Source organism: Pleurodeles waltl, chromosome 4_1 (genome assembly GCF_031143425.1).
Source record: "Pleurodeles waltl isolate 20211129_DDA chromosome 4_1, aPleWal1.hap1.20221129, whole genome shotgun sequence".
In the NCBI taxonomy this organism is placed as follows: Eukaryota; Metazoa; Chordata; class Amphibia; order Caudata; family Salamandridae; genus Pleurodeles; species Pleurodeles waltl.
The window spans coordinates 600070400-600085098 of NC_090442.1; the positions used below are offsets into that span (position 1 = coordinate 600070400).

General features: G+C 43.1%; 1 protein-coding gene across 1 annotated transcript in view; it reads right to left on the bottom strand.

Annotated features, from left to right (window-relative positions):
- The window catches only part of GLT8D2 (glycosyltransferase 8 domain containing 2), a 148259-nt gene that overhangs the window by 22119 nt on the left and 111441 nt on the right, over nt 1-14699 (bottom strand). The window contains exon 9 of the mRNA XM_069228998.1: nt 3668-3780. Within this exon, the coding sequence (XP_069085099.1) occupies nt 3668-3780 (113 nt within the window). The remainder of the gene's footprint in view (nt 1-3667; nt 3781-14699) is intronic.

Consider the following 14699-nt stretch of genomic DNA (forward strand, 5'->3'; position numbering starts at 1 on the left):
ACCACACCTCTCAGAAGCAGATGGCATTTGTCATTGATCTGAAAACAAGGCAACCACAGAATAATTCAAACAACTTTTTTTATTTGCTGAAACTTCAAAAGCAGACTTGCAGCCCAACTACTGCCAGGAAAACGACTGCTCCTTTCCTGATTTTGGTTGTGCTGAGATTGTTAAATCTGCACTCCTCTATCTATCATCACAATTGCAACAAAGTGGGTCACACGCTGTAAGCTGAAGTAAGGCACCCACCGCCAACTCCAGTAACATCCATCAACAGAACTCTCAGTCACAATGAGGTCACAGGATTCTAGATGTGCTCTTCGGATAAGGAACCTCAAGAGGGCTAAACACCACACCATAATAGTGTTTTTTTGACACAAAAGTAGGTCACTAACAAGTTTATTTGTCTTTGGTATTTTGTTGGCTGCTGCAAGCCACTATGAAGGCAATGCAGGTTAGATAGTATTAAGCCTTCTTTTTTGGTAACAGTTTCCTCTGGCTGCAGTTCTTACATGCTGCTATCCTGTCTATACATAAGCAGTACTCACAGTGAGGTCTGCTGCAGTACAATTTGTGGCAGGTATGGCTAAGTATCTGAGATGCAGATTGTATCACAGCACCATTCATAATTTGATGTCTGTGCTTACTATTCCTTTTCTATCACAAAGAATGGAATTTGACTAGATATTCAGAGTGTGATGCTCGAGAAACGCTCCTGCATGCTAGGGTGATAAAGCTTGGAAGATGCTCTATTCTGGCTCATCAATGAGTGGATGATGAACCAAAATATGTGACTGAGTTTCAGATATGTTTTTTGAGGAGGGTCCCAGAATCCTCTAGGCAGGTCTTTAGACTGTGGAAAGAACAATTTTATAGGGAGAACCCTAGAAGGGGGGCGATGCTTGTTTAGTTGTGTCTGATTTAGACTTAATAGCCACGCTGGGTTGCCACCTGCTTTACAGGCATGAGAAGGCAGGTGGAAGATTACAAGTAACATGGAAATGGATAATGGGTAAATGTCTTTGCCCTTCGTTTTGTCCGTGTCCTTCACTTTGAAGACCTCTGGCTCCTGATGACAGCATAAAACAGCAGAAAGGACTGAGGCTGCTCTCTTTTCAAAGGATTAATTTCATAAGAGAAATGCTTAGAGACAGTCTATAGCAACACACCAGGAATAAAAAAAAGGGAACTGACGCCATGTTACCACCTAAAAGAAGGTTAGCTTGAAGTATAGGCAAATTATGAAACAAAGCTTATGAATCCTCTTATAAAACCTCTTTGCTTGCCAGTGAAAATACATATTTCACTTCACAGGATCAGGAGCATGAGGTCGTTTCTCTGGATCCTTTGGAAACCAATGGTCATAAGTAAGTGTCAGTGGCAGATTTAACCTGCACATGCCTTAGGCCTCCTTATAAGCTTTTATACGACTTTTCCATGCACGATGCTCCTTTTGGGGCATCAAGGCTACAGTCAGGTTACCTATCACCAGGCACAACTTGAGGAGATCATTCCTAAGGACGAATGGGCAGGAAGATCCTATCATGCTTCTGCCACAACGCCCTCCACCTTGTATCTGACTTGCAAAGCAATCAAAAGTCAAGAGTTGCCTACATGACTTCCTACTTTCAGTCTTGTCAGGCCTATGACCTCTCTGTGGCATTTCAGGGGATCACAGCTTGGTTGTCAACTATTGTCACCTTCGTGCTCCAGTTATTTGGAATACAGGAAGCTGGCATTTTGTCATTGCTATGATAATTCTGTACAGGCTTCTGGCCTCACTGATGGGAATACTTCTCCTCACCTCATTTGGTGTTGACCCTGTTGACCCTGGTCCTTTAGTAATTCTTAGGCCTATAGTTATACTTTTTTGCACCGCATGTTCATTTTTTTTACGCAAAAGCGGCACAACCTTACAAAATACAATTATATTTTGTACGTTTGCGCCGCTTTTGCGTAAAAAAATAACACAAATGCCGCACAAAAAAGTTAAATATGGGCCGTAGTTTGCTGCCGACTTATTTACAGTTGTAGCTAAATGCTTGAGATCTGAAAGCTGAGTGTCCGCCAAGTGCTAGCTTGACACCACAGCACAACCATCTAAAAGATATTTATTTGACATAAAGATGCAAAATGCCTCACACATGACTGTTTTCTTCCAAAAAATTTTGACTTTATCGTCTGCAATCAAATTTTGCTATGAGGCTTTTTGCTCCTTACTCATAATTTTGATTCACTCCCCGATACAAGTGTTCATGTAGATGCTGTAATGCGGGCGAAAGACTGGCCTTGTTTGGTGGAGGAAACAAATATTTGTAAAAAATATTCATTGAACCATTAAGGGCTGTATCACGCATTTTCTTAAGACTTAGAAGGAAAAGTCTACAGACTGTGAGATGTGTGTTTCGCAGAGTACAACCATCGCAGATATGTGGATTTTTGTTTAACAGGAGGACATAACCACATTGTTTGTAAATTTAGGAGAGCAATGACGTTGATATTTAGGATTTTGATAATATATGTTTGTATATTTTAGTTGTTTGTACTGAGGATGCTTGTTTTTAATGATTTTTCATCCTTTCTTTAAATGTATTAATAAATGTTGAAATTAGCTTTCATTACCAAGGGTGGATTCATAACCCCATTGTGTATGAATTAAATTGGTAATTCTTTCCCACTAGTTGACCAAGCTAATAAGTGACGCTTTTTCGCTACCCAGGTCTAGTAGGGTTAGATGGGTAGACATCTCTTCAGTACTGTGTAACAGTTTTAGCTAGCTGGCTGACAATTCGCAAAATTGAAAACATTACCTACCACCCAAAATCAAAAGCTGTTCGACCCAAGCCAGTACTGGTTTTCTTCAGGGTCCCCAAAGTCTATACATACTGTGATTGGAGTTAACAAAAATACGAAGATCTGTGTCCAGAGCAAATGGTCTGAGTTCAGAGGAGAAACCCCTGTCTGGTCTCCAAAATGTATTTCAATGGCAGCCAATAGAAATGGACGCTGACTATCCGAGCTGCATCATCAGCTGGCCTTGCCATCCAAGGAGACAGATGTCTGCTCTGCCTAGCCACAGCAGAGATCTCATAACATCAGCTAGAGAACTGCCAACCTGTCTGGAACTAGAGCAGAGACTGCCTGTCCACAGTTAGAATGGAAGTTCCACTGCCCCAGCAAGGAAAGAGGCCTGGTATGCTAATCCAGAGCAGAGGTCACTATATCGAGCTAAATGTATGTAACCCCTGGTTAATGCTGAGGCGTGTAATCTGCTGCAGAAAACGAGGGATGCTATTATCAGCAGGAACAGAACTGTGCTATAAGTAGTAGGCATCCACCTCTGCATAGTATCTCATTCTTCCTGGCAGAGTAAGAGCATGCAGGATACCTGGCTCATGCACGTGCATGTGGGGCCACAGCAGAGCCAACCCTAGAAAAATATGTAAGCCTTAGAAAATGTAAGATTCATAGACTGGGGCTTGTCAACTCTAAGCAGTCATGCCTAGTCTGGCACTGAGATTAGTTTATTTTTCTTCTTAAAGTACTTTCAGTCATATGAATGACAGAAATTGTTGAAATACCTCTTAAGACTATTCTGAAGCAGAATAGTCACCTATGAGCTTGGTTCCCTGTACACAAGTGAGTGCCATCCAGTGTCTCTGCTTACCAAGGTGCCGCACGTGCCACAAAGGAGGGATCACAGAATGCTTTCCATAGAACACGATGAGCATAGGTGGAGTGGCCACGCCCCCGCCCAGAGTGCTGCTGTAGAGGTTTTCACTGCAGAAAATAGAGAAACAAGTGTTAGTAAAGCAACATTCCATAACTGTTCCACTCTTGCATTACCTGTTACAATTGTTTTAACATTTTAAATGTACTTCATATGTGAACTCTCTGTACTTGTCCCTCCTTCAGTGGGTAAAACCAATGTGAAGCATATGCAGATTCCTTTTACTACAGAACCCTGAAACCAACGGTAATTACAGGGGAACCCCAAAAGAATACACCCTGGGAGGGGCATGCTGGTAATTTGCCTGTTTAACCCTTTGTTTCCATGTCTAGGTTCTCGACTACCCCAACGATCCTTGTTATACTGTCCAGGTTGAAGCAATAACTTTTTATGTTCCATTTCAGACCAATGTCCAATTAGGTTTTTTAACATTCAGAATCATGAGCACACTCACTCAGTAGTGCCTAGACGCTCGCCCATACTGCACTGTAGGTTAAATACAAGCCAATATACATGAATGCAGAAAAAGAACAAGTTTGCAAGTATAGGAATAAGTATTTTTTCAGACATTTTTAGGTCGACCAAGTGTCACCAGTTGCCCGTATCTGTTATTTGTCAGGGATGGAACGCTTTGACGACAGGACCGAGGAGACAAATTGTAATGATGTACGCCGCTCCAATAAATGGTTATTATTTAGGTAAGTTTATTTAGTTATATAGCCGAAGCACAGAAACGATCCCTCGCCCACCTCCGTCTCTCTGTCCCACTCAAACCGTCTGTTTTTGGAATGTAGAATTCTCGATATACGCGTGCATGTCGAGAATTCTACAACACAACATATCCACCCCCTTTACAAACAATGGATGACAGAATAGGGGATTTGAAAATAATAATAAACAATCAAACAGATAAGTACCAAATCACAGGTTGCACATTAAAACAATCAGAAAGAAAGTTCATAGAGTTAAAATACCATATAACTTAAAACTATATACAAGATAAATTACATAAGTAGTATAAATTAAAGTCAACTTCACTCAACATAATCTCGTAAATATCTTGGAGGTTTACGAGGTCTTAACCCTACTCTTTTAATTTTAACATTCCCTTTATTCATATCTGTAAGTGGTTCCATCTCTGTCTCTTGTTGACATTCATTTTGCAAATAATCTCTCTCCTGTACATCCACTCTTCCTTTATCTAATAAGTCTTCATCACTCATAAACAAAAAAACACTATTCTCGTCTGGAACCCATCTCTCAGAGCCCATCTTCCTCTTTCCATTTCCATTACCTCTGCAATACAGAGCTACTTTCCTCTAATTCCACTGTTCACCATCTTCCAAAACAACATGAAATTCACGTACATCTTTAACTAAGTAGGGCACCCGAAATTTCTTAAAACTATTTCCAGTATTCACCACTCTAATTTTCACCAAATCTCCCTTCTTAATATCCTTTTCCCAAATTGGTCGTGAAGTCCCTGCACTCTTTTGGATCGAATCTCCTTCCTCTAAAACTGACACCAACCATGGTGGGTTAACTTTCGTACATGCTTTCCTGCCTCTCATCCCCTCAAAAGGAATTTTACCCGTAACACTGTGCACAGTGGTGCGATACGCCCACACAAGATCGTCCACCATGGTACGTACATTCTTGCCACTCCTTATAGCCATGTTGATAACACCCTTCACCATCAATTGCATCTCTCTACCATGCCATTTGCCTGTGGATTGTACAATGCAGTACGGGAATGATATATCCCTGTCTGTTTGAGGAATTGTTCCATCTCATGGGAAACTAACTGTGTCCCATTATCTGTAATGAGTTTCGTTGGATAACCCTCTTCATGAAATATTTCCTGCATTGTCCTAATAGCTGCTCTGGTAGTAATCTCCTTCATAAATTTCACTGTCAACCATTTTGAATGCACATCAATAATTACTAAAGCATACTTTAGATCCCATGGAACACCATTCAAAGGTCCAATGAAATCCATGCACACTGTATGCCACACTATGCCAGGATCTGATATGGATCCCAATAAACCTTGTTTGCCCACTTTCAATCTCTTCTCACTCTCCACACAATCAATACACCTTTCAACCCAATTACTAACATCACCATCAATCCCTGGCCACCAAATATTTTCCTTTAGTCTTTGTTTCGTTAAAGTCTGCCCTAAATGACCTTCGTGATCCAACCAAAACAGTTTGTATCTCAAACCCACTGGAGGAACAAACCTGTCACCCCTCACCACGATATTCCTAGTGACTATAGACAATTCCTCCAGAATCTTTGCATAGGGTCGAACCTGAGGGTTCAATGTACTCTCTCCTTTCTCCACTAACAATTAAATTAATAATGTCCTTCATCACCTCATCTTTCTCCATTTCCTCACATCACTCCTCACGCGATACCACACCTTGAGTGCATTCCAGCACGTCTTCAACACTTGCAACAGCACCTTCGCTCTCATAGTACTGTATACGTTGTTTATCTATCTCCTGCCAATTCAATGGCAAGCGAGACAGGCAATCTGCCTGAACATTACGCCATCCAGGAATGTATTCAATAGTAAACTGATACTCCTGTAACCTTGTAGCTAATCTGGCCAGGCGTGGAGACACTTTGTTGGCACCCCCGGGTAACAGTACCCTCAACAATGGTTTATGATCAGTGTGCAATGTTATTTTACGTCCCCAAATATAAGTTCTGAAATACTCAATGCCCCACGATGCAGCCAATGTCTCTTTTTCAATGACTGAGTAATTTTGTTCCGATTTGGTCAATGACCGTGATGCAAATGCCACAGTCTCTTCTCCTTTGTCAGAGTTCTGTGAAAGCACAGCTCCTAGTCCAATTGCACTCGCAGCCACTGTTATGATAGTTTTAGCTTCAAGATTGAAAGGTACCAAAACTTTAGCTTCACACATTTCTTTTTTTATGTTTTGAAGAGCCATCTTTTGATCACCCCCCCATTGGAACTTTTGCCCCTTGCGTAAAGGTTTTCTTATACTCTCCGTTTTATCAGCAAAATTCTTTATGAATTTGGAGTAGTACTCAATGAGTCCCATGAATGATCTCAGCTGTTCTTTATCCTGGGGGGGATGGAACCTTTTCAATGGCATCCAACAGTTTCCTCATTGGTTTTACTCCTTGTTCAGAGAGGGTATATCAATTTCTTCAACTACAAATTTACATTTTTCTCTTTTTAGTGTAAGACCTGCTCTCATAACTCTCTCTAATGCACACTTCAGTACTTGGTTATGTTTTTCCAAAGTTTCCCCCAAAATTAAGATGTCATCTTGAAAATACAGCACGTTATCAACCCCTTCAAACACATCACACATTATTCTCTGAAATACACCTGCCGCAGAGGCCAACCCAAATGGCATCCTATTAAACTGATAGACCCCTTCCATAGTAATAAACGCTGTTAACTCTTTGGATTCTTTGTGCAATTTGACCTGGTGATATGCACTCCTAAGATCTAACTTGGAAAAATATTTTCCCCCTCTCAGGAGTAAAACTAATTCGTTAATATTGGGCAATGGGTAATTATCTACCACTTGTAGGAAAGTACCATCTTGCCTGGCATGTTACCCCCATTTTTCACTGTATATATGTTGTTTTAGTTGTATGTGTCACTGGGACCCTGGTAACCCAGGGCCCCAGTGCTCATAAGTGTGCCTGAATGTGTTACCTGTGTAGTGACTAACTGTCACTGAGGCTCTGCTAATCAGAACCTCAGTGGTTATGCTCTCTCATTTCTTTCCAAATTGTCACTAACAGGCTAGTGACCATTTTTACCAATTTACATTGGCTTACTGGAACACCCTTATAATTCCCTAGTATATGGTACTGAGGTACCCAGGGTATTGGGGTTCCAGGAGATCCCTATGGGCTGCAGCATTTCTTTTGCCACCCATAGGGAGCTCTGACAATTCTTACACAGGCCTGCCACTGCAGCCTGAGTGAAATAACGTCCACGTTATTTCACAGCCATTTTACACTGCACTTAAGTAACTTATAAGTCACCTATATGTCTAACCTTTACATGGTAAAGGTTAGGTGCAAAGTTACTTAGTGTGAGGGCACCCTGGCACTAGCCAAGGTGCCCCCACATTGTTCAGAGCCAATTCCCTGAACTTTGTGAGTGCGGGGACACCATTACACGCGTGCACTACATATAGGTCACTACCTATGTGTAGCTTCACAATGGTAACTCCGAATATGGCCATGTAACATGTCTATGATCATGGAATTGCCCCCTCTATGCCATCCTGGCATAGTTGGCACAATCCCATGATCCCAGTGGTCTGTAGCACAGACCCTGGTACTGCCAAACTGCCCTTCCTGGGGTTTCACTGCAGCTGCTGCTGCTGCCAACCCCTCAGACAGGCATCTGCCCTTCTGGGGTCCAGCCAGGCCTGGCCCAGGATGGCAGAACAAAGAACTTCCTCTGAGAGAGGGTGTGACACCCTCTCCCTTCGGAAAATGGTGTGAAGGCAGGGGAGGAGTAGCCTCCCCCAGCCTCTGGAAATGCTTTCTTGGGCACAGATGTGCCCAATTCTGCATAAGCCAGTCTACACCGGTTCAGGGACCCCTTAACCCCTGCTCTGGCGCGAAACTGGACAAAGGAAAGGGGAGTGACCACTCCCCTGACCTGCACCTCCCCTGGGAGGTGTCCAGAGCTCCTCCAGTGTGCTCCAGACCTCTGCCATCTTGGAAACAGAGGTGCTGCTGGCACACTGGACTGCTCTGAGTGGCCAGTGCCACCAGGTGACGTCAGAGACTCCTGCTGATAGGCTCCTTCAGGTGTTAGTAGCCTATCCTCTCTCCTAGGTAGCCAAACCCTCTTTTCTGGCTATTTAGGGTCTCTGTCTCTGGGGAAACTTTAGATAACGAATGCAAGAGCTCATCCGAGTTCCTCTGCATCTCTCTCTTCACCTTCTGATAAGGAAACGACTGCTGACCGCGCTGGAAGCCTGCAAACCTGCAACATAGTAGCAAAGACGACTACTGCAACTCTGTAACGCTGATCCTGCCGCCTTCTCGACTGTTTTCCTGCTTGTGCATGCTGTGGGGGTAGCCTGCCTCCTCTCTGCACCAGAAGCTCCGAAGAAATCTCCCGTGGGTCGACGGAATCTTCCCCCTGCAACCGCAGGCACCAAAAAGCTGCATTACCGGTCCCTTGGGTCTCCTCTCAGCACGACGAGCGAGGTCCCTCGAATCCAGCGACTCTGTCCAAGTGACCCCCACAGTCCAGTGACTCTTCAGCCCAAGTTTGGTGGAGGTAAGTCCTTGCCTCACCTCGCTGGGCTGCATTGCTGGGAACCGCGACTTTGCAGCTACTCCGGCCCCTGTGCACTTCCAGCAGAAATCCTTTGTGCACAGCCAAGCCTGGGTCCACGGCACTCTAACCTGCATTGCACGACTTTCTAAGTTGGTCTCCGGCGACGTGGGACTCCTTTGTGCAACTTCGGCGAGCACCATTTCACGCATCCTCGTAGTGCCTGCTACTTGCTTCAGTGAGGGCTCTTTGTCTTGCTCGACGTCCCCTCTCTCTTCAGGTCCAATTTGCGACCTCCTGGTCCCTCCTGGGCCCCAGCAGCGTCCAAAAACGCCAAACGCACGATTTGCGGCTAGCAAGGCTTGTTGGCGTTCTTTCGGCGGGAAAACACTTCTGCACGACTCTCCAAGGCGAGAGGGATCCGTCCACCGAAGGGGAAGTCTCTAGCCCTTTTCGTTCCTGCAGAAACCTCAGCTTCTTCTGTCCAGTCGAAGCTTCTTTGCACCCGCAGCTGGCATTTCCTGGGCATCTGCCCATCTCCGACTTGCTTGTGACTTTTGGACTTGGTCCCCTTGTTCCACAGGTACCCTAGATTGGAAATCCACAGTTGTTGCATTGCTGGTTTGTGTCTTTCCTGCATTATTCCTCTAACACGACTACTTTGTCCTTAGGGGAACTTTAGTGCACTTTGCACTCACTTTTCAGGGTCTTGGGGAGGGTTATTTTTCTAACTCTCACTATTTTCTAATAGTCCCAGCGACCCTCTACAAGGTCACATAGGTTTGGGGTCCATTCGTGGTTCGCATTCCACTTTTGGAGTATATGGTTTGTGTTGCCCCTATCCCTATGTTTCCCCATTGCATCCTATTGTAACTATACATTGTTTGCACTGTTTTCTAAGACTATACTGCATATTTTTGCTATTGTGTATATATATCTTGTGTATATTTCCTATCCTCTCACTGAGGGTACACTCTAAGATACTTTGGCATATTGTCATAAAAATAAAGTACCTTTATTTTTAGTATAACTGTGTAATGTGTTTTCTTATGATATTGTGCCTATGACACTAAGTGGTACTGTAGTAGCTTCACACGTCTCCTAGTTCAGCCTAAGCTGCTCTGCTAAGCTACCATTATCTATCAGCCTAAGCTGCTAGACACCCTATACACTAATAAGGGATAACTGGGCCTGGTGCAAGGTGCAAGTACCCCTTGGTACTCACTACAAGCCAGTCCAGCCTCCTACACCACTATATTTTGGTTAAGTGACCTGAGGTTGACACAGAATCTCAAAGACCCATCTGGCTTACTTGTGATGACCACTGGGGAGATCCAACTTGATGTTTCAATACGTTCTATGATGCCCACTTGAACCATGTCACAAATCTTTTTTTTTCACCTCATTCCTTGCCTTAATAGGAACTCTCCTCACTTTGTGCTGCACAGGAACTGCATCTTTCCGTAGCATGATTTTTTGTGTATACCCTTTAAGTTCTCCTACCTTATCAGTGAAAACCTCTTTGTATTCCTCCAATATATTACCTAAGCTATTGTCTTGTAACAACATGACCCTATCATCTGTCCTGGGATCCAATCTTATGTGTAAATCATACTGGTGATGCCAACCCAGAATTGGTGGACCACTAGTGGCCACATAAACCTTACCCTCAATTTGTCTCTCAGCAAACCTTATATTGTCCAACATGTAACCAATTATATCTATTTTCTCACCTTGATACCCACCAGGATTGATATCCTTTGGTAGAAGACGCACAATGGGCCATTCTTTAACTAATAAGCTTTTGGGCACAATTGTGTATAGTGAACCAGAATCAATCATTAGTCGTACCTTTCTCCCACGTACTATGAAATTTGCTGGTGGTCTGGGAGGCCTATGTATACTCCTCACCTCCTGTCCAGTGTTCTCTATGGATAAAACTCTATCTATCTATTTCCTCGGCCTCCTCCATATAATCTTGATGTATGACGCCTACTCTAGATTTTCCATTATTCTTACACATGCGTGCAAAATGCCCCTTTTTACTACATTTCATGCAATCTTTACCCAAGGCAAAGCATGATTTTGAGTCTGCATTGTGAAACTTACTCTCACATCTCGTACACACCTTACTGTAAGACTTGTTGACCTTGTTATTCTTACTTGCACCCTTGAACACACGCCCACCTTTTGTACTTGCCAAAACATCATTGCCTTCTTTCATAACACAAGTTGTATTTGTATCAGAACTACCATTGGACACTCTCTCTTTCTTTTCCATTTCCCTCATGCAATATTCAGATTGTTCAACAACTTTTGCTATATCGATAGCATCCTTCAACAACGGATTTTTGGCTGCCCATACCTCTCCTGCATTTCTTTGCTATGACACTGAACAATTAATTGATCTCGTATCAATTCTTCAGTCATCGCACCAAATTGACATTTGGTGGATAACTCTCTCAACCTTGTGACAAATTCGTTAATACTCTCCTCTGATCTTTGTGGTTGAGTATAAAATGTATGTCTTGCCATGACAATGTTGACTTCTTTCGAGAATCTTTTTTCCAATCTTTTCCTCGCCTCCTTATATACATCCATTTCTGGTTGACCTTCTTCTACTAATGGTTGAGGTAAGTACTTAAATATGCGCTGACCTTCCTGTCCTACAGTACTCAAAAGAATAGCTTTTTTTCTAGCTGGTCTCAAGTCCTGGCCATCAAGTGCCACCAAATAATTTTCAAAAATGTCAATCCATTCACCCCAAGGAATAGGTGGATTACCTGGTTGTTGTGCAAGGAACGGGGGAGGTGGCACTATACCTTGCGTATTGGTAGCCATGGTAATTCACAATGTAAATATTGGACAGTTTATTTATTTTCCTTTAGTTTTTTTGTTTTTTGTGTGATAAGTCCAGCCCAACAAGTCTTAGAACATAAATCTAGACAATATCTAACATTGTTGATAGGCAGTCACACTTTTGTGTAGAACCTTGATGGCCTTCTACATTAAACTGTCCAATTTCAAAAGAGAAATCCAATTTTTACTCCCAAAATGGCCGCCACGTTATTAGAAGATTGTTCCAACCTGTATTTCCTACCCCCAAGATGGCCGCCACGTCATTCGACGTTTTCTTTATAGGCGGTAGGGGTTGTTTTGTTGAAAATAGATTTTCTGCTTACTAGCCTCAATCCGCCTCAAAATTCATGCCCGTCGATCCTCATTTCCTTCGTGCCATCCGAATTTCAACCAAGAAGGAAAGTCGCCTTCACCGGTCGCCGTCAGGATCGCAGGTCCACTCTCAACGTTTCCGTGCCACGGTGATGTGGAGGTAGGCGCTTGTCGCCAATGTAATGATGTACGCCGCTCCAATGAATGGTTATTATTTAGGTGAGTTTATTTAGTTATATAGCCGAAGCACAGAAACGATCCCTCGCCCACCTCCGTCTCTCTGTCCCACTCAAACCATCCGTTTTTGGAATGCAGAATTCTCGATATACGCGTGCATGTCGAGAATTCTACAACACAACACAACCAAACACAGTAGAAGCAGTCACATCCTATCTGGGAATTTCACAAAAAGTCATTTTAATCAGAAACCAGGGATAACGAGGAAGACCATCCAGAACCTGCGTGTAAACAGTAGAAAGAAAATGAGGTGGGTGGGCTATATCTGCCTACATTCACTGCGTTTCTAATTTAAGGGACTCTTCAGCTAAGGTTATCGTGCAAGAATGAATGACATGCAGTTCTACATTCTCTAAGACATGCTAGAATCACAAGACTCTAGGACAAGATGAGCATAGTTTGCCCTAGTCTTTACTGGTCAGAACCTAACATCTGGGCTCCATGTTTTTTTTTTAATTGCCAATACCATACTACAAAGAGTAGACAAATCTCCAGCAAGGTTAGGTGCAGATTTAACACTCTTTCGTAAAAAGGGCAATTTAAATAAACCATGAAGTGCAGTCCAATGTAACTAATATTTATGTTAGCAAGAATGTTTGGTAATATGGAATATGTGGATGAATTATCATACTCTACACTCTTGTCTCCATGTCGATTTCTATGGCGATCAAGGAACAAAAGAGCCAGTTGTCAGAATGTATATAATCAGTTGCAAACATTATGTTTGGCGAAAAAGTACTCTCTTTTTTTAACATATTTGCAAGTGGTAGCAGACTTCGTGGACTGGGATCCATTGTGGGAGATGCTGGAAATATTACAGATGGATCTTGGTTTGCTTTTTATTATTAGTATTCAGGATTTTCCATTCTGACAACAAAGAAAATGTGAGACTTCCTTAATAGTTGACTTCCTTTATATGTTTTCGATAAAACAAGGGGGCATATTTATGAGAGGCTTGTGCCGCTGTTCTGTCACTTTTAATGACGCAACTGTGGCGCACACCCTTCAACCATATCTTTGAGGCCATACAAGGCTATTTTGCATAGCTCTGTATGGCCTCGTCGATATAGAGTAAGACAAAGCAGCGCAAATCGCTGTGTTGTCTTACTCTGCGTTAGGGAGATGATTCATGAGCTTTGCGTGAGTGTTCCCATGCAACACCCATGGATTTCAACGCATCCCTAGATTTACAAGGCCATGTAAACCTGGGGATGCATCAAAAGCCTACGCCTGCCCAGAGGAGGCGCAGCCAGGAGAAATATCTTTATGTCTCCTTGTTTTTTTCTCTTTCTATGTGTGCTGCATTCTGCCCATGGATCACCTCCCGAGCACAGAGTAAGGCAATGCAGTGATTCACACAGGACTGCCTTACTTCATATCTATGAGGCAAACATAGGTATGATTTTGTATTATGCACAGGGCTCATAAATATGCCCCTTAGTCTATTCATAAAAGTGGTAAATCCATGGTGTGCTAATTTACACGCCAACTATTGATGCAAGAAAAGCACACTCAAGTGACCAATATTGGGGCTTTCAGAACAGGTGAATATACAACCGCACAGGGCCGGCTTTAGTGCTGGTGGTGCCCGCAATCTTTTTGGCGCCTGCCCACCCCATGACCACGTCCTCAGATTCCCTCACTACCATCCGGCAAAAGTGCCCCTCATCTCTCCATAGCCCCTCTCTTACATACATTTCATTTGTTTTAAGTAAGTAATAAAGGCTGGCTTTACTAATCCACACACCTATCCACATGAAGCATAGTTCTGTTCTTTGCAGCCCGCATATTAATCCTCTGCGCTCGAGTCAACACTGTCACTAGACAAAACTCTGATCGCTCTCTCTAACAAGAACATTAATCACAAGAGTTAACTTTACATTTTAATTGCCTCCTGAAGGCTGGACGCACAAAGAACTTTTCAGCAGGTGCCTTTAAATCGCAGGTTTTGTAAGTTATTGCTAAACACAGTGTCCCCACTGAGGTCAACTCCCCGCCCCCCAAAACCTCCTACCCTCCCCCCATCGAGGTCAGCACCCGGTGCTGCCGCACTGGCCAAAAGCCGGCCCTGCAACCGCAACCTCACCCCAGTGGAGCTAGTACTGTGTGCCCACTCGACTTTTCATCCATGAATTTTACCTCAGCTGAGCCCAGTAATAGTCCTATTGGTAAGCTTTTAAATTTACACTAATAATTTGCTATGTTTGTTATATTAATGCTTTTTTTAAACTTTTTTTGTGATTGGCGCCATCAGCAGTTGGTCCA